Source organism: Podarcis vaucheri (assembly GCF_965113315.1).
Source record: "Podarcis vaucheri genome assembly, chromosome: 8".
Taxonomy (NCBI): domain Eukaryota; kingdom Metazoa; phylum Chordata; class Lepidosauria; order Squamata; family Lacertidae; genus Podarcis; species Podarcis vaucheri.
Genome location: NC_138766.1, coordinates 70,908,210 through 70,929,143, shown reverse-complemented (window position 1 = coordinate 70,929,143; position 20,934 = coordinate 70,908,210). Strand labels below are relative to the sequence as shown.

Sequence of the window (20,934 nt, the reverse complement as noted above, 5' to 3'; positions counted from 1 at the left end):
ACTCCCTGGAGCACAGCTTCCTGTAGGCAAGTTGTATGCCATGTCAGACAGGGAAATGCAGGAGTTGCGAGCGTTCATTGACAAGAACCTGAAGAGAGGCTTCATCAGAGAGTCCAAGGCAGCGGGGGGTAGCCCAGTGTTTTTTGTGGATAAAAAAAACACGGACAAGCCGAGACTTGTATGTGATTTCAGGCGGTTAAATGCAGTGACAGAGCCGGCGGCTTTTCCTATGCCCAGGATTGATGATATTTTGACCAGGGTGCGGAAAGGAAAGATTTTTACAAAGCTGGACCTAAGGGGGGCGTACAACCTGATACGTATAAGGAAAGGGGATGAATGGAAGACCACCATGTTTACCCCTTTGGGGGCATTTGAATACCTCGTTATGCCTTTTGGATTACAAACAGGCTCCGCGTGTTTTCAAGCCTTCATGAACCACGTACTGGGGCCTTTGCTCTACAAGAATTGCGTGGCCTTCTTAGATGACGTGTTGGTGTATTCGGAGAATGAGGAGCAACATGTGAAAGACGTCAGAGAAGTGTTGAGCAGGCTGCAAGCCAACAGGCTGTGGGTGAAACTGGAGAAGTGTCAGTTTCATACCAAGGAGGTGGAATTCCTGGGGTACCGCTTGTCAGACAAGGGGTTGGCCATGGACCCCGGCAAGGTTCAAGCGGTGCTGGAATGGAAAACACCCAAAACCAAGAAGGATGTGCAGAGGTTCCTAGGGTTTGGAAACTTTTATCGTAAGTTCATCCGAAACTTCGCCCACCTGACGGCGCCCATCACGGACTGTCTCAGCAGTAAAAAGAAGTTTGTTTGGACGGGGGAGGCGGAGCGAGCGTTTGAGGAACTGAAAAGGGCCTTCGCCTCTGATGAACAACTTCTACATGTGGATTTACAAAAAAAGCTGAGGGTCGAAACAGACGCTTCTGACAGAGCCATAGGGGCGGTGCTTCTTCTGCAGCCGGGGAAGGAGGAGTCAGAGTGGCGACCGTGTGCCTTCTTTTCGCGAAAGCTGAACAAATCCGAGAGGAACTACACGGTGTACGACCGGGAACTTCTTGCGATTCATGAGGCCTTCCGGAGATGGAGGCACCTGCTAATTGGTGCACAACATAAGGTTCAAGTGTGCACGGACCATAAGAATCTAGAGTATTGGAGAACTGCGCGAGTGCTCAACCAACGGCAGTTGAGATGGGCCCAGGAGTTCTCCAAATTTAACTTTGAGATTTGTTACGTGCCAGGCCCAGAGAACGTTAGGGCGGACGCTCTCTCACGCAAACCTGAATATTTGGAGGGGGAGGGTGCACCCGAAGAGACCCATGTCATTCCCGAGGACCGCTGGGTGTGTGGGGCGGCATTGGTGGGGCAAAGGGAACTGGTAGAGGGAACGGTGCAGGATGAATACGCCCAGGACAAACTCAGGGGTCTCAGGAGGGAGGGAGACAAACCCGGGGGTTTTGAGGAGAGAAACGGGGCGTTGTACTACAAGGGAGCGTTATATATACCTGAAGGGGAATTGAGGGAAAAGGTACTCAAGCAACTGCACGATAGCCCCACAGCAGGGCATTTTGGGCAACACAAAACCATGTGGCTGGTTACCAGGGAATTCTGGTGGCCCAAGGTCAGGGAAGATGTGCGGGAGTATGTGAGAGGGTGTGACCAATGCCAACGAGCCAAGGGGGAGAGGCGGGCACCGGCAGGTTTATTAGAACCACTACCCACGCCGGAAAGGCCATGGGAGGCAGTGGCAATAGATTTCATGACTGATCTGCCCAGGTCCAGAGGGAAAACAGCCATCATGGTTGTGGTAGACCTGTTAACCAAGATGGCCCACTTTATAGCCTGCTCACATGCGGTCACAGCGGAAGAAACCGCTAAATTGTTTGTGGAAAATGTGTTTAGGCTGCATGGCGCCCCCTTGAGGGTGGTTTCTGACCGAGGGAAACAATTTACTTCCAGGTTCTGGAGGAAGCTCATGAGCTTATTGCATGTAGAGGTGAATTTCTCAACTGCCCGTCATCCGGAAACCAACGGGCAGGCGGAAAGAGCTAATGGTGTCCTCCAGCAATATTTGAGGTGTTATGTGAATGACAGAGAGAATGATTGGGTGGAGAAGTTGGCGTTGGCAGAATTTGCCTACAACAATGCAGAGAACGTGTCCACGGGGATGAGCCCCTTTTTGGCTAATCACGGGTGTCATCCCCGAGCCTTCCCAGGGGGGGAAGGGGAGAACTGGAGCGTTCCAGCCGCAGAACAGTTCGTTGAAGAAATGGAAGCGATCCATCGCCAGCTCCAACTTAATTTAAACAGGGCGAAGGAGGAATATAAGAGGCAGGCAGACAAAACCAGAAGGGAAGGGGAAAGCATTAGGGTGGGGGACCAGGTGTGGCTGTCCACCCAAGGGTTACCATTCAAAGGAGGTTGTAAGAAGTTAAGACCCAAGAGGCTGGGCCCATTTGAAGTCACGCAGCAGGTCAACCCAGTGGCTTTCAGACTCCGGTTACCGAACCACATGAAGCTGCACCCAGTGTTCCACAGGTCGTTGCTGTCACCGTATAAAGGGGACAGAGAAGGGAGGGTCAATAGGGGACCAGCTATGGAGGAAAAAGAACACAGCTACCATGTAGCGGAGATTCTCGATTCCAGGTGGAAGGGAGATCAAGTAGAGTATTTGGTAATGTGGGAAGGGGAGCCGGAGTCGGAAAACACCTGGGTCAGGGCAGAGGATGTAGATGACGAGGTTTTGATAGAAACTTTTCATCAGAGATTCCCTCGTAAACCTCAGCCAGTGGCGAGGTTCCGGAGGGAATACTTCGCCACCACCGACGAAGAAGAAGAGTTGGAGGGGTTCTCTGATTCCGAGGCGGAGGAGGATTCAGCGAGCCGGAACGAAGACCGATGGAGGGAAATGTTTGAGACGTCTGAAGATGAAGAGGATTCTTTTCGGGGTTTCAGCTCCTCACCGCCCAGAGGAGAGAGTAGGGGCGGGGGGGAAGGGGGCCCTGGAGGGGAGGTGGATGTCAGGGAACTGACATCAGGGGAAAGGGAGTTGGTAGGGCTCCCAGAGACTGGGAGAGAGTCAGCAGCCAAAGCAGGGACCAGTAGGGGGAGCGAGGGGTCTCTGGAGGAGGATCTCAGTAATGCTGAGAGAGACGCAGCAGCCCAGGCAGGAAACAGCAGGGGAGAGAAAGGGGTGAGAGACACGTCCAGCGAAAATAGCGGGGAGGTGTCAGAAGCAACTGCAGGGAGACCCATACTTCGCCGGAAACTGTCACGTCGTGAGTCCAGGAGACGCGTTTCCGTTAAGGAGCTTCTTTGCTGGAAGCGCTTCCGCAAGCAGCCACTGTCAGACTCTACTAGTGACTAGAGCAGACATGTCTGAGGAGCTCTGTCACACACAGAGGTTTGTGGGGCCGCACAAACTCTGAGGGGGCACAATTTTAAGCACAAGCAGCTAATCAACCCCTGACACACAGCTTTGGATATTTAATTGTCCCACTATGAATAAACAAGCAGAGAATACAATGATAATAGCAGCCTAAGGAAAGTTCTTTCTGAAAAAGGAAAATTTATATACTGACAGGAACTGCATTTGGTTCAAGCAGCTTCTGCCTTTTTATTATTTACCATTTGAAAAGTCAAAAATATGGAAGTGCGTGCACAACTGATAAGGGGAAGAAGGCATACATTACTATATTCAAGACTGCACATATTAACGTTAGCAAAACTTGTTTTTCCAATATTTAGCTGTTAGCTTGTGTTTTTCTTTTTAAAAGGCTCAACAACTTCAGCAAGAAACCCTATTTTTGAAGTGTGCTTAGTTATTTGCTCATCTTTCCTGGAAAGCATTATTTGATATCAGACAATCTAACGAATTTTTTTGGAATAAATTTGACATTAACACAGCAGCACATAGTTACTGAACAAAAACAGATGGGACTCCCCTTCCCCTTCTTTTTAGAGTAACAAATGAGCTTCCAATGCTTGGAGTTTGCTTCATAATTTCTTTGATAAAGGAGGATGTAAAAACTTCCAGCATCAGTGCAAGTATCCTGGCAAGTGGCTGAATTTGTTCTATCAGATGGACCAAAATAAAGTGAAGGGGGCACTTGGCACCATTAGCCAGGACTTAGAAAAGGCAGCAGCGCCTTTTCTGCAGATACTGGATCCCTGCAGATACTGGATCCCAAAACACTCTTTCCTACGCATTCTTGCTTCCGATAAATGGTTGCAAGTTATTTGAGCATATGGTTCCAGGAACCAAGAAACTGCAAATATGAAGCAGGTGGGGCGATGATGAGGAAATGTAAAAACAACAGTTACGGTTTTCTTCTTGTGAGTGTACTATACGTACCTGTGCCCAACTGATCCAGATGGTGGCAAAGGTGAAGTTCCAAATGAGCAAACTGAATTGAAACGCCAAGGGCAGGAACAAACCAAGGGGTGAAACAGGAGTCCACCCTGGTACAGGCTGCTAGGGCAGTAGGAGTTACAAGCTGATCACAAGCACTTTGAGAGCCCGATTCACTTTCGGAGCTGTGGCAAAAACAAAACATGCAAGAGTATTATTTCAATATATCCTGGTGCTTATCATGGGATTTGACCATTTGCAATACTGTGTTTGGGGCACAAACACTGAGCAGACCATGATTATTTTGGACAACCACAGCAACACAACTGGTGCACGCATCATTTCTAGGGAAGAGTTTTCTAAAATGCTAGCATATTTGAACAAGGAAAGTACTATTGAGGAGAAAAGGGTGACAGGAACAACCTTTCAGCAATTATTAAACACTTTTTCATAAATGTCTGAACATTTATTTCAACACCACAATGCAGGAGTTTTAAAAATGTAACCAGAGCCTATCACTTAAGTACAAATGCACTGCACACTTCTCAAGCAATACTGCTCTCCTTCCTATTTGCACTTAAATTGTCCTCTAAAAATGACTTCCCCAAATGTGGAAAGACCTAGATTTTAAGATAGAAATCTAAAGCTGTAATTTTACCATTAACATACTATCCCATTACACTGCCTCTCAGTAACTATTTGCAGTGCCATGAAATGCTTCCAAAAATTATTCAGCAATCATTTTCAAACATCCACAAATCCCCTCAATGGGGCTTATTTCTAAGTAGTCAGGTATAGGATTCCACTGTAAATGTTATATAGCAGGGGTAGCTAACCTGTGGCTCTCCAGATGTTTTTGGACTACAAATCCTATCAATGCTCACGATTAGCAATGCTGGCTGAGGGTGATGGGAGTTGGAGTTCAACACCATCATCCGTTATATAGGTTAACATCATGGTGTGACATACACACACATATTAATTCATTCTAATTGGTAGCAATCATCCCTGTTCTTTTTGTTTGGAGATTTAAATTTGTGACTTAATAAAAGCAAGGATAAGGTAAAGGTAAATTACTCCTGGACAGTTAAGTCCAGTCAAAGGCGCTCATCTCGCTTCAGGCCAAGAGAGCCAGCATTTGTCCACAGACAGCTTTCCAGGTCATGTGGCCAGTATGTGCGGTTCTGGCACAATGGGACACTGTGACGAGTGCCAGAGCGCATGAAAAAGCTGTTTACCTTCCCGCCACAGCGATACCTATTTATCTACTTGCACTGGTGTGCTTTCAAACTGCTAGGTTGGCAGAAGCTGGGACAGAGCAACGGAAACTCAACCCGTTGCGCGGATTTGAACCGCTGACCTTCTGATTGGCAAGCCCAAGAGGCTCAGTGTTTTAGACCACAGCGCCTTAGGACTGCCAAGGATGTGCACAACTGGAACACCATTACAGTATACAATAAAGAAGAGCAATGCCATACAAGGGCATTTATGCATAAGGACAGAGGTAGGGTTATTGATACGCTATGTGGCATCTTAGAAACCTTTTGGCTTTTAGGGGAAAAACGAAAAGAAGTCTGGTAAAACCTGGGTCACATTGACACCATAAACTTAAAGCACTCATACTACCCATAAATTTGGGTTTTGTGGGTTCTTTGGAGGATGCCATGACTATGAAAGTAGCATACAAATGCTTTCATGGTGTGAATGCTACCTTAACCAACCCTTTCCTTTCAACTGCAGGGCGTAGGAGAGGATGAACTTTCACAGTGCAAAGCCCAGTAGCTCAGCTCCACTTGGAGCTAGTTTACTTTTGACAGTAGAAAGAAAACCCAGAGGAATAGCATTAGCGGTTGACTACCAGCAGGAGTGGCATCTAAACGGTAGACCCAGTATCTCATTATCTTTGTCTTAGGGCATACGTATTTACCTTTTACTTGTGCTAGGTCAGGGATGGGGGAGTCTGTGGCCCTCCAGATGCTGTTACAATTCAACTTTCATTAACATGGCCAATGCTCAGTGAAGATTGAAGTTGCAGTTCAATAACATATGGAGGGCTACAGTACAGGCAAGAGGAAATTTTTGACACTTTGCGAAGGCATAAAAGGATACCTGTAACTGGCTTCCTAATTCCTAGGCCTGCAAGTATAATACAACTAACCTGATAAATTGATACGCTGCATTTCCTCTTTCCAATTTTAAGTTAGCAAAACCACATGCATCTCTCTTTTCGTAGTTCTAAGCAAGTCTAACCTGAAATCCCTCTCCCCAGAGCTACAATAAAATCCCCTCCCCTCCACCTCATGCAGAGGCTACCCTCAGTTTCCTCGCTGCTCCCCTCCCTTACTACGTATTTATCAGCCAGTCTTCTTGCTGGTTAAATCACACTGGCTTTCTTACATTACAAACACCGGTATAGCTGTTTAGGGACGAAAATTATAGTCACACTCCAGAGTCCCTATACTTATCCAGCACCATCTCCTAATGCCTCGAATGTACCTTCTGAGTCATATTATTCTTTTGTCAATGGAAGTAAACATTTATGCGTTTATTTTACAATTTAGGGAACAATGAATATTTTCCACATCATAATATTCCACATAGAAATAAGAAATTATAGCAGGGCTATCACTGTCAAAAAACCCTTTCAGATAACACTTTTTAATGAAATCTCAGGCACAGTGATAAATCCCAAATGAACAAGAATTGTGACTGCAATTCTAACTGCTTTGATAAGGGCAAGGGGTTGGGGGAGCACTACTGAATTCCACAAGCTTTTTGCTCAATTCTCACAGAGTTCACATTTCTGTGGTACTAAGCTGACCACGAAGGTAATTTTGCGAAGGTCCCACATTCAGAGGAATTAACCTTGTCTGAAACACTTAACTTCTCAGTGATGAAAATGCATTCCTTCACAATTAACATCAAGAAATCATTTCAACCTAGTATGATCAATGGAAACCAGATGTTTAATACTTTTTATTGATTTGTTATCTGTTTTCTTCCCTGAATTATTCACACACACACACACACACACACAAGATAAAAAAATATGCAAACTCCACTCTCCTAATTCAACTGCTTTGTTATTTTTTGTGTGAGAATGTGTGGATGGATGTTTATTTAATTATATGTAATGATTTATATCCCCCCTTCTACACACCATTCAAGGAGGCTTACACTTAGAAACATTTAGAAAGTACAATATTTTATAGAAGTAAAAATATGGCACACCTACAGAGAGAAAGAGATTCAGCAAATAAAATAAAGACATAGAACAGGAAATTACATACTAGTAAGACAAGGGTATGCTGGAATTAAAAAGTATTCACCATTTCACAAAACAACAGCATAAGGGAGGATCAATCAAGCCTTTGTGGAGCAAAGAATAATATAATTTCAGAGCAACCACTGAAAAGACCTTTCTTGCCATATTCAGGACACAGAAAAGGACACAGGTAGGCTGGTACAGGAGGTGGCAGCCCCTAATGTATCCTGTGCCCAACACATTTAGGACTTTAAAGGTATTCATGGCACTTCAGTGGGAGAGATTAACAACAACAACAACAACAACAACAACAACAACAACAACAACTTTTATGTTTCTGTGTCCATTCTAAGATCCAATGTGGTGTAGTGGTTAAAATGTCAGACAAGCCTGGGGAGACCTGGGTTTAAATCCTCCTTAGGGCATGTAGGATGAGCCTGTGCTTTCAGACTAACCATGTTGTTTTGGGGATAAAAGCAGGAGAGGGGGGGGGGAAGAACCCTGAAGCCACTGGAAAAAGAGCAAGATTAAAATATAACAAGAAAGCAAACAAATAAGTAAGTACCAGAAACACAGTAATTAGGTTGGACAGGTATTTATCAGGGGTGTTTTCTGTGTGGCTGCCCTGTTGTGAGGTTCAGTCCCCGTATGGGACAGTTGCATATTCCTGCATTGAAGAGTTTGGATTTGATATCCCGCTTTATCACTACCCGAAGGAGTCTCAAAGCGGCTAACATTCTCCATTCCCTTCCTCCCCACAACTAGCACTCTGTGAGGTGAGTGGGGCTGAGAGACTTCAAAGACGTGTGACTAGCCCAAGGTCACCCAACAGCTGCATGTGGAGGAGCGGAGACGCAAACCCAGTTCACCAGATTACGAGTCTACCACTCTTAACCACTACACCACACTGGCTCTCATTGCAGGGGTTTGGACTACGTGATCCTAAGGGTTGCTTCCAACTCTACAATTCTATGATTCTATGTCTAAATTGGTATTTTGGAATATCTTTGCCCAGTTATGTATTTTGACCATGCAGATTTTAGCATTCTTCTAGTCTTGCAAACTGGCGTACTGAAGTGTTTGGTGTATTAGTCAACTGTCAGGCTAGTAAGCTTTCTTGCCACAAATAATATATTGTGGGAAGAGTCAATGGCTTTCTTTGCTTTGGTGACCTACTTCTGTGACCTGATACCATAAGTTATACATTTCCATCAAACAACTGCAGTTTTTATTACCTTTGGTCATCCCCTGCATTCTGGCTGCTGTTCAGGACAATCCTCCAAAGATCTGAGGCTACAAGTTCTTTTTGGTCAACCATTAAGTTGATATTAGGCAGTGGCAGCTCACAAACTTTGCTTTCTGAGAGGCTGAATTCTCTGAAAGCAACAAATGACTTCTGGAGCTCATCCCAGTATTCCAAACTGCAGGGAATCTGTAAAGTTAGCAAACAAATCTTAGTTGCTTGACGTTTCTTGACAAATATAAAAACATGCATTTGTAGCTATACTACTGGTTTATTTTAATTTTAATGGTAAATAGCCAAGATATCTCTTCAGTCATATCCTTAAGAGATTTCTTTTAGAAGTTTCATGTTAATATAGCTGGCATTGATATAGGTTTTTATTCAATTCAATGGGGTTAGGATACATCTCCAGTTCCTAGCAGACAATTTGTACAAACACCCCAGGATCACACAAAAACACATTATGAACATATATTAAACACTCTAAAACACAACTGAATTGTGAATTCCACCATGCATCAAGAATATATTTTCCTAAGACATTGATTAAGTGACTTAAATTTTCTGTATAGTATAAATACAGTTGGAGACAGAAAGTATTATTTCCCAATGTACATATGTTAGTGATCAGAACCTATTACAGTAAGCAGCTAATTATCCACTTGGGCCCTTTTCAGAAAGGGTGTGATCCATCCAAGAAAAGATATTCCCCCTCTCTTAAGCCACAGTGGAAACCAACCATCAAAAGTTTGTTCTTATCTAGATACAGCATCATCTTGTTAACTGCTGTACAGCCCCCTACTGTATCTAAGCACCAGTTTAGAAATGTCACAGCTACTACCAATTCAGATTATGAAAAGCAGAACATACTGACAACACTAAATTCCAAAACTCCACCAATTTCAAATTGCTATTAAGCAAGGGAAGTGGCGAAACACAGTCCTGTTAAGCTCTACATATTCAATCCTATGGAAAGGGCAAATATCACCCACCAAATATTTCACCAAGTGATCCAATATTGTTATAGATTTGCAGGAGATCCCCTCCCGCTAAACACTATAAATTAATAAATTATATAATTACTTGACTGGAAGATAATAATAATAATAATAATAATTTATTATTTATACCCCGCCCATCTGGCTGGGCCTCCCCAGCCACTCTGGGCGGCTTCCATAAAAACCAAAAATACAATAAAATATCACACGTTAAAAACTTCCCTGAACAGGGCTGCCTTAAGATGTCTCCTGAATGTCAGGTAGTTGTTTATCGCCTTGACATCTGCTGGAAGGGTGTTCCACAGGGCGGGCGCCACTACCGAGAAGGCCCTCTGCCTGGTTCCCTGTAGCTTTGCTTCTCGCAATGAGGGAACCGCCAGAAGGCCCTCGGCGCTGGACCTCAGCGTCCGGGCAGAATGATGGGGGTGGAGACGCTCCTTCAGGTATACTGGACCGAGGCCGTTTAGGGCTTTAAAGGTCAGCACCAACACTTTGAATTGTGCTCGGAAACGTACTGGGAGCCAATGCAGGTCTTTCAAGACCGGTGTTATATGGTCTCGGCGGCCGCTCCCAGTCACCAGTCTAGCTGCCGCATTCTGGATTAGTTGTAGTTTCCGAGTCACCTTCAAAGGTAGCCCCACGTAGAGTGCATTGCAGTAGTCCAAGCGGGAGATAACCAGAGCATGCACCACTCTCGCGAGACAGTCCGCAGGCAGATAGGGTCTCAGCCTACGTACCAGATGGAGCTGGTAAACAGCTGCCCTGGACACAGATTTGACCTGTGCCTCCATGGACAGCTGTGAGTCCAAAATGACTCCCAGGCTGCGCACCTGATCCTTCAGGGGCACAGTTACCCCATTCAGGACCAGGGAATCCTCCACACCTGCCCGCCTTCTGTCCCCCAAGAACAGTACTTCTGTCTTGTCAGGATTCAACCTCAATCTGTTAGCCGCCATCCATCCTCCAACCGCCTCCAGACACTCACACAGGACCTTCACCGCCTTCACTGGTTCTGATTTAAAAGAGAGGTAGAGCTGGGTATCATCCGCATACTGATGAACACCCAGCCCAAACCTCCTGATGATCTCTCCCAGCGGCCGCATGTAGATGTTGAAAAGCATGGGGGAGAGGACAGAACCCTGAGGCACCCCACAAGTGAGAGCCCAGGGGTCTGAACACTTATCCCCCACCACCACTTTCTGAACACGGCCCAGGAGGAAGGAGCGGAACCACTGTATAACAGTGCCCCCAGCTCCCAGCCCCTCAAGACGGTCCAGAAGGATGCTATGGTCGATGGTATCGAACGCCGCTGAGAGATCCAGCAGAACTAGGAAACAGCTCTCACCTTTGTCCCTAGCCCGCCGGAGATCATCAACCAGTGCGACCAAGGCAGTTTCAGTCCCATGATGAGGCCTGAATCCCGACTGGAAGGGATCCAAATGGTCCGCTTCTTCCAGGCGTGCCTGGAGTTGTTCGGCAACCGCTCGCTCAATCACCTTGCCCAGGAATGGAAGATTTGAGACTGGGCGATAGTTGGCCATCGTGGCCGCATCTAGAGATGGTTTTTTAAGAAGCGGTTTAATAACCGCCTCTTTCAGCGGGTCTGGGAAGGCCCCCTCACGGAGGGAAGCATTCACCACCCCACGAAGCCCATCGCCCAGCCCTTCCCGGCTTGCTTTTATTAGCCAGGATGGGCAAGGATCCAGGAGACAGGTGGTTGGTTTCACTCGTCCAAGCAGCCTGTCCACATCCTCGGAGGCAACAGATTGGAATTGATCCCACTCAACTTGACCAGACAGAACTCTTGCACTCTCCCGCCCCGGCCCTGCTCCCACGGTGGAGTCTACTTCTTCCCGAATCTGAGCGGTTTTATCTGCAAAAAACTTTGCAAAATCATTGCAGGAGAACATGTGGCCCGTACTGGGCCCCGATGTTGCAGGTGGTTCCGCTAAATTGTGAACCACCTGAAAAAGTCTCCTGCTGCTGTTTTCTGCAGATGCAATAGAGGCGGTGAAGAAATTCTTCTTCGCCGTTGCTATCGCCACTTGGTAGGCTCGACGTTGAGCTCTAACCTGTGTCCGGTCAGATTCGGAATGAGTTCTCCGCCACCGGCGCTCTAGCCGTCTCAACGATTGTTTCATTGCCCTCAGATCCGTGGAAAACCACGGGGCTGTCCGGGCTCCATGCAATCGGAGAGGGCGCTTTGGAGCCAAACAGTCAATAGCCCTGGTTAACTCCACATTCCAGCGGGCCACCAGGGAATCAGCTGAAAGGCCATCAACATGGGATAAAGCATCCCCTACCACTCTCTGGAAACCATTTGGATCCATTAAGTGGCGGGGGCGGACCATCCGAATTGGTCCCACCTCCCTGCAGAGGGGATGGGTCGCAGAGAAGTCCAGTTGCACCAGGAAGTGATCTGACCATGGCACTTCTTTCGTTTCGCTTTTACTTAGTGTCAGATCACCAACATCCATAGAGGTAAACACCAGGTCCAAGGCATGTCCACGGCTATGGGTTGGGCCAGACTTATTCAGGGACAGCCCCATGGAGGCCATGCTTTCCACGAAGTCCCGAGCGGCCCCTTGTAAGGTCGTGTCGGCATGGATGTTAAAATCCCCTAGGACGACCAAGCTAGGTGTCTCCAGGAGAACATCCGCCACGACCTGAAGCAGCTCGGGCAGGGAATCCTTGGCGCAGCGGGGAGGTCGGTACACCAAAAGGAATCCTGTACTGCCCCTATTGCCCAACTTCCAGAACATGCACTCAGAAAACTGGGTCTTCCCAATAGGACGCCTGGTGCAAACTAATGACTTCCTAAAAATCACTGCAACCCCCCCTCCCCGCCCACATGACCTGGGTTGCTGTGCGTAAGAGAAACCTGGTGGACAAGCAGCGGCAAGAACAGGCCCATCTGCTTCATCCAACCAAGTCTCTCTCCAACCAAGATTGGAGGCCAGTGAAAAAGTACAGGCTAAGCTTCCTTAGGTGGCTCTGTGGTCTAAACCAGAGCCTAGGGCTTGCCGATCAGAAGGTCGGTGGTTCGAATCCCTGCAACAGGGTGAGCTCCCGTTGCTCATTCCCAGCTCCTGCCCACCTAGCAGTTCAAAAGCATGCCCAAAAGTGCAAGTAGATAAATAGGTACTGCTCAGGTGGGAAGGTAAATGGTGTTTCCATGCACTGCTCTGGTTCGCCAGAAGCGGCTTAGTGATGCTGGCCACATGACCTGGAAGCTGTCTGCGGACAAATGCCGGCTCCCTCGGCCTACAGAGCGAGATGAGCACCGCAACCCTAGAGTCGTCCATGACTGGGCCTAACGGTCAGGGGTACCTTTACCTTTAAGCTTCCTACCAAGCCAGGGCATTACCTGGAACACCACGTTCCTCTCTCAAGCTCATGTGATTACACATACGAGAAATCAGTCAAATAACAATTGGGCAGACTGTTACTGCACTCAGGATCTGCTTTTGGGCTTCCCATAAGCGTCTAGTTAGCCACTGTGAAAACCAAAGGGCGATTGGGGGTCCATGATGTCAGGATGTTGGGAGGAGCTGGGTTAGAGCCAAACGCCGCATCTGCACAGCTTCAATGGCTGGTAGCTCCTCCTCCTAATGTTGCCACTAGCTGGAGGCCGCTGCTTCGACCATCATTTCCCTCCACGGCTGTAACATGGTTGGCTCTGTTATTCACCTCTGCATTTTTGGGATGGGGGGGGCAGCCCCAACTCTGAAAATATAGGGGGGTGCAAAAGGGCTTGGTCTTCTGGACCTGGCGCCCCTGCTGAGAACAGAATGCTGAACTAGATGAGACTTTGGTCTGTTCCAGCAGAGCTCTTCCAATGTCTCTATGGAAGGTTAACTAGAAGGCGGCCTTTAAAAAAACACACCAACCCAAACACACAACTATTAAAAAAAGCAAAGCAAAGATTTATTTTCACATAATCTTTAATTTTAATAAGTGTGAAAGATAAAAGCCTTCATATGTTAACAAATATACAAGATACAGTGAAAATGTAATATGCTGTAAAATAAAAACTGCACATTCATCCTTTAGTGATCCCCTTTAGGAATGCTAGTTAGATTCTGGGAGTCGGAAAAATATCAAACTTTGCAGTGTGAAATATTTAAGAGTGATTTATAGCCTGACACCCAAAGGCCTAGCAAGGAGGAAGGTCCCACTGAAATGCATGGGGTTTACAGTGGCTCAGAGCTTTGGAAACTGGATTTGGCAATTTAAACTGATTTAAACTCTACATTTCTAAGCATATCACATTATTTGTCCTTGTGGGTGGATGGGGGTTATTACTAATGGCCCGGCTTGGTAAATATAAAGGAAGATGACTGCTTTGTGCAGTAGCAGCTGCCAAAAATAATAGTTTGAAACTTGGATATCAAGTATATCCCACAAAATGACTCATGGGCAAGGGAAGTGAGGATATTAGTTGCACTAGAAAGTGTCCCATAAGAAAAATAAAATTGTATTCCTTTTGTCTTCAAAATGATTAATACTCTACCTACATTTCAAATAATGCTCACCTCCTGGGATGTTGCTCCTACCATTTCCACAATAAAAGCAAGGAAAGTACACTGGCATAGTGCCATTAACACACACACAGCCGGAACAGAGCAGCTCTCTGAATTTCACACACCTCAGTTCTCCATGTGTTGCATGGGACCCAAGTTTATGAATGAAGCTGAACAGAAGTAGTCAAGGGCAGGGCAGGGCAATGATGACAATGACTTGGGCTCCTACTACAAAGGTGGGCCAAGAAGCTGCTACTGAAGCCTACATGCTCTTGCATGAGGGGACAGTGGGTGCTAAAGTTTAAGCTGGGTGGCCTGAAAGTCCTGACTGTATGTAGCTCCCTGGAATGCTAAACAGGCCACCTTTTGTGTGGATGAGCCTTCAGTGCCTGAGTTTGGCACCAAAACAGTTCTGGTCTGAGACCCTTTTTATTTTGCTGCATCTCTTCACAGCTTTTGATACCACCAGCCATAGTATATTTCCAGTTGTCACCTGCACTGCAAAGGAAAGCTCTGGCCTCCAGCTGCTGGCCAGCTTCACTTCCCCATCATGCCTCTTGGACTGACGGCTGAATTTAGGGGTTTGGGGCCCGAAAAAATTGAAAGAAGAAGGAAGGACAGCTTCCATGGCTTGGTAAGAAGGATTGGGGGAAAGTGGGATGGGGAGGAGAAAATGGGGGTGTGCAATATAGGGATCAGGCTGCTACAGAAGAGACTGGGGGAGGAGAGTGGGGTGGGTAAGTGTCAGGTGGGGACTGAGGGGACAAAGGGAGGAGAGCAGTGAATATATGGAAGTGGCAAGGGGGTGGGGGAAGCAGGGTAATGCAGGGCTCAGGCAATTCATTTCAGAAGTTCCTAATTCACAACTTGTTTCCTGCTTTACCTTAGGGATTGCTATTCCAGAAATAACTACTGTACAACAAAGCATACATATTATAGACAGAAAATATACACATTTGTTTGTGCGTGAACTCTAACTTCTTACCAAAGCCATCTAAATAAAAGAATCGGGGGGGGGGGGTATAATCTGCAAGAAGTCAAACTACAATTTTGTTTTAACCCAAGCTTCTTCCTGAAAAGAGAAAGCTGCTGGTAATAATGATATCATAATTGCCCCCCCCCATTTATTGCCAATTCCCTTATACATTTTTCTCTGCCCCCCTTTCACATATATACACACATGTACACAAATGTAAAGAAAACTATTTGAGCTACATTTCATAAGTGTCATTTTGTGTGTCCCCTAGAAGCCAATGTTCTTTTTAAAAAATCCACAGTATTTCCCTCAAGTGAATGCGCCATCTGAACATCACTTGAGTTCAACTAACATACCTCACAGTCAGTGATTAATTTGTAAAATGAGAGCTGCCTAGGTCCATGACTGTCTGTAAATTGGGCCTCTTATCTGAAAGCTTTACTCTTTAATCCTTGACTATGCATGTTTGGTTCAGGGAGAGAGAGGGAGAGAGAGAGAGAGAGAGAGAGAGCGCGCGAGAGAGCACTCTGCATAATTTATGACACAATGCAAAGCCACTAAATTTCTCCAACAAATTCTGAGACTCAATGCAGAAAACCCATGTAAAACTATATATTGCCATGCATTTCTTTATTCTAGTTATGGAGGTGACGTGACCCAGTGGAAGACATGATATGTTCCTACAAACTAGACACCTTGGTGAACTTGGCTTATATGAACCAGCTTGACAAGTGTTAAGTTCCATTTTTTAAAGGGTAAAACTATCTTAGGGTGTCAGCAAAACTAGTCTGCTTTCTTCCTTTTTCTTTTGTGGTCACAAGGATTCTTTAATCACTTGCTCAGACTGCAAAACTTCTCTACCATGCCCATCTCCACCCTTCATCCTTCTTAAGAGTCCTGAATTATTCAAGAGACCAATGTATCTGGGGCAAGAGGCAAGCTGAAGTTCACTTCTTCCTGATCTACCTAATGAGAAAACATTTATATTTAAGCTACCCTGTCATTAGAATGAAGAGTGAATATGTAGAACTGATTCAACAGGCCTTTGCAGAGCTTGTCTGAGGCCCAGGGCTGGAGACAAGAAGACAGTGTAAGTTGGTAGGCCTGTGGTAGGGCCCCCCGACTGGTTTAGCCCTCCGATACCCGGGGCAAGTGTACCCCCTCTGTACAGGCCTGTGATTCAGACCATTGGTCCAGTTAGGCTCCATACTCTCTATCCTTGACTAGCAGTGCCTCTCCATAGTTTCAACTAGACCTCTTTCTGAACCAGGCTACCATAGAGCCTTTACTTGTAGATGTCAGAAACCAAATCATTTTGCATCCGATGTCATTCCTTGTGGAACACACAAAGCAGAGTCTGCAAAAGATCCTAGCAGATTCTAGTGGGAGATACCCAGGCAAAATCGTCAGTAAAATCACTTCAAATTTCATTGCAAATGCAGACTCAAGATTACTGATTTTCTTTCATGGTAACCAAGCACATCACTGTGATGTGCTGTGTGTGGGGCAGCCTCTGAAGAGAGTTATGAAATGCAATGGCCAAAATATAAAAGATATGAGTGCACACCACTGGTATAACACAGTCCTACCTTAGTTACCCATTCCATACTGCTAATTTTGATCTTTAAAGTCTTACATGACTAGATACTCTCCATTTGAAGGAATATCTCCTACAATACATAACTTCTGCCCCACCCCCAGTTGCATTAAAATCAATAGCCATTGTTATTTTAATGCTGATTTTAAATGTGCTTTATTTTTATTTTAACTATTGTTTCTAATTTGTTTTTGCTACTTTGCATTTTGTAAGGATGTTTTTAATACGTTGGGAGCCACCTTGAGCTCCAACTTGGGAGGAAGGCAGGATGTAAATACATTAAATAAAGAAAATAAATAAATTTGAAGACGGACTAAGATGGACCCTGGAGAGCAGGTGTCAGTCAGAGCAGACAATAATGGATAGATGGACAAATAGCCCGACTTTGGTAAGGCAGCTTCCTATCTTTCTATGCTCCTGGGTTTTATTAAAGAGTGGTTGCTTGGTATTCAAGTTGCTGCTATGCTGCAAGTTAAAGGCAGTCAGTTGAGGAATATTAATCATCAGCATCTATATCCATTGACTTCAGTGGGAGTTGTTCACATATAATTAAGTGCAGGACCTCTGCCTTGAATAAACTCTAATGTTAAAAATGTTCTCCTCTAATGTTAAAAATTAAAATAAAACAACAACCACCACCTGCATTTTGCTTCCAAGTCATGACCATTACATGCATCAAGCAGCTAGTATATACTCTATACCCATTCCACTACACTTGAGTACATATTATGTTCTATAAAATAAACCATAGACACTCAGTAATATAGCTGAAATGCCAGAGAAGTCATGTTTGCATGGGGGGAAAATATAGTCCTCTTTTTACATTATCTCCCCGCCTTTTAGATGACTTTAGAAAGAGGCTTCTATACATCTTCAACTAATAGAAGCCATAAAACCCCCTTTGTAATATTGGAACCAGTTGAGAAACCACAAGTATTCAAATGCAGGAAATCATGATTTTATAACATTTTAATGTGATCTACTCTTGGGAAACAAAGTTAACCAAGCCCTATTTCTGTTCAGGAAATATTCCACTGTACAGTTGTAATACATTGTGGTACGGGGTACAGCTGCACGCTTTTCACCTGTAATGCCCCACTGGTATTGTGGCTTTGCTGCATTGCATCAAGATTGCCTTCCTGTCCGGAAAGCCCTCTAAGTACAAACAAGACTCTAAGCTGAGGTTTTATTTTCCCTTGGTATCAGAATATGGTAATTCAAGAGCCCTGAGAAATACTTTTTTAACCTTTATGAAGAAATATGCGGCATTCCTTTATTTTTAGGGAAAGCATGTGGCCGGCTTATCTTATCAATTCATCAAGCTACTAGGTTTTAGAGCAAATGCAGGTGTGCTGTGGATTGCAATGTGCTACAAAGACTGGATTTATTCTCATTAAAAAGGAAACAAACAAACAGATATTTAAAATATTGGTTTCATGAAAACACAGAGAGAACAATGCATGAAACATGTGTGCATATATATATATATATATATATATATATATATATATATATATGCTTTCGTAGATTTTCACGGGTACAGGAATGCAGGTTTTGGTGTCTTCGGGTGTCTTCCCGTGTAAGAGTTGGGGTGTCTGGGCGACGTTTCGACGAGGTCTCACTCGTCATCTTCAGGCTGGTGTTTTCGGCTTCTTGTTACTGGAACAGAGCAGAATCTGGTGTTTAACTCAAACACCAGATTCTGCTCTGTTCCAGTAACAAGAAGCCGAAAGCACCAGCCTGAAGATGACGAGTGAGACCTCGTCGAAACGTCGCCCAGACACCCCAACTCTTACACGGGAAGACACCCGAAGACACCAAAACCTGCATATATATATATAACTCAAACACCAGATTCTGCTCTGTTCCAGTAACAAGAAGCCGAAAGCACCAGCCTGAAGATGACGAGTGAGACCTCGTCGAAACGTCGCCCAGACACCCCGACTCTTACACGGGAAGACACCCGAAGACACCAAAACCTGCATTCCTGTACCCGTGAAAATCTACGAAAGCAAATATATATATATATATATATATATATATATATATATATATGATAATATGCTGATAAGACTCAAACCAATTTCATATGAGGTATGCCTCTCCTGTCTTTTGTTGTACAAATACCCTTGGAGGTCACTTAAAAGTTTGACTGCAAAGACAGACAGAAAGGCGTTGTACAAATATTCTGCTCTTAATATGTACTGCTTGGCTTTGCAACTGATGGATGCAGAGCTATGTATCATACAGAGCTATGGAAGCACATCTCATACTGAACTGCTTTCATAGGTACTCTACATATCACCTTGAAATGTAGATTCAACATGCTAGTAGGCATTTGCATGTTTATTTAGCTCTCAACTAACTTTGGGGAAGAGAACATCACATGCTGTGCAAACAAATAAGAAAGACAAATTGATACATAATGGATTGAGGTCAGACAGCAGTACAGTGGTACCTCGGGTTAAGTACTTAATTCGTTCCGGAGATCCGTTCTTAACCTGAAATTGTTCTTAACCTGAAGCACCACTTTAGCTAATGGGGCCTCCTGCTACTGCCGCGCCGCTGGAGCACGATTTCTGTTCTCATCCTGAAGCAAAGTTCTTAACCCGAGGTAATATTTCTGGGTTCGTGGAGTCTGTAACCTGAAGCAGTGGCGTAGCGTGGTTGTCAGCACCCGGGGCAAGGCAAGTAATTTACGCCCCCTAACCCGTGGATTTGCGCCCCCTAACCCGTGGATTTGCCCTAACCCCAGATGTTGCGCCTGGTGCGGCCGGCCCCCCCTGCACCCCCCACGCTACGCCACTGACCTGAAGCGTCTGTAACCTGAAGTGTATGTATGGATATTTTATCTCTGTCTCTGTCTCTGTCTCTGTCTCTGTCTCTGTCTCTGTCTCTATAAATTGCTCTATAACAAATCAGTCCATTGCTCCATCTAGCTTAGTCCTCTGACAGGCAGCAGTTCTCCAGCATATCAGGCAAGAGTTCCCTCTTTCCCAGTCCTGCTACCAGAGATCCTTTAACTAGTGGTTCTGGGATTGCACCCAGCAATAACAGTGCTGCTAAATTATAATTTTAGCACTTTGAGGCTAAAATGATAGCATTCAGGATATAACCACAGGGGCTTCAAGCACATAGCTCTAATTATCATTGGCAGATACTCCGATGCGGCAGTTGCTTGCAAGCTTGAGAGCTCCCACAGACATACAAATACTGCCTGCATTCCATCTCCATGTACAGTGGTACCTCGCAAGACGAATGCCTCGCAAGACGAAAAACGCGCAAGACGAAAGAGTTTTCCATTTTTTGAGTCGTTCCGCAAGACGAATTTCCCTATGGGCTTGCTTTGCAAGACGAAACGTCTAGCGAGTTCTTGCGAGTTTGTTTCCTTTTTCTTAAAGCCCCTAAGCCGCTAAGCCGTTAATAGCTGCTAAGGCGCTAAGCCGTTAATAGCCGCTAAGCCGCTAATAGCCGTGCTTCGCAAGACGAAAAAACTGCAAGACGAAGAGACTCGTGGAACGGATTAATTTCGTCTTGCGAGGCACCACTGTATGGGAAAAAAATCACAAATTCATCTAAGAAAACATCTTGATGTTCGGACATCAGGGGTTGGGAACCTTGCAGCAGACAGAACTTAGGCCGCAGTCCTAAGGTGGTTATGTTGGTGAGAAATGAAGGCAGTTTTAACATCCATACCCTAAGCTCTGTTGGGCTTGGAGTTCACTCTTACCATCCCCACCCCCATTGGGAACAATACAGTGGTGCCCCGCAAGACGAATGCCTCGCAAGACGAAAAACCTGCTAGACGAAAGGGCTTTCCGTTTTTCGATGCGCTTTGCAAGACGAATTTCCCTATGGGCTTGCTTCGCAAGATGAAAACATCTTGCAAGTCTTGCGATTTTTTTCGCTCCCCCCCTTTTTCTAAGCCGCTAAGCCGCTAATAGCCTTTTAGCCGCTAAGCCGCTAAGCCTTTAATAG

General features: G+C 45.3%; 1 protein-coding gene across 5 annotated transcripts in view; it reads right to left on the bottom strand.

Moving 5' to 3' along the window:
- The window catches only part of VPS13B (vacuolar protein sorting 13 homolog B), a 368,427-nt gene that overhangs the window by 68,623 nt on the left and 278,870 nt on the right, over positions 1-20,934 (bottom strand). For all 5 annotated transcript variants that reach the window (XM_082235378.1, XM_082235375.1, XM_082235376.1 and 2 more), the window contains exons 40-41: positions 8,855-9,051; positions 4,358-4,539 (exon numbers count right to left, since the gene is read on the bottom strand). In XM_082235378.1, the coding sequence (XP_082091504.1) occupies positions 4,358-4,539; positions 8,855-9,051 (379 nt within the window). The remainder of the gene's footprint in view (positions 1-4,357; positions 4,540-8,854; positions 9,052-20,934) is intronic.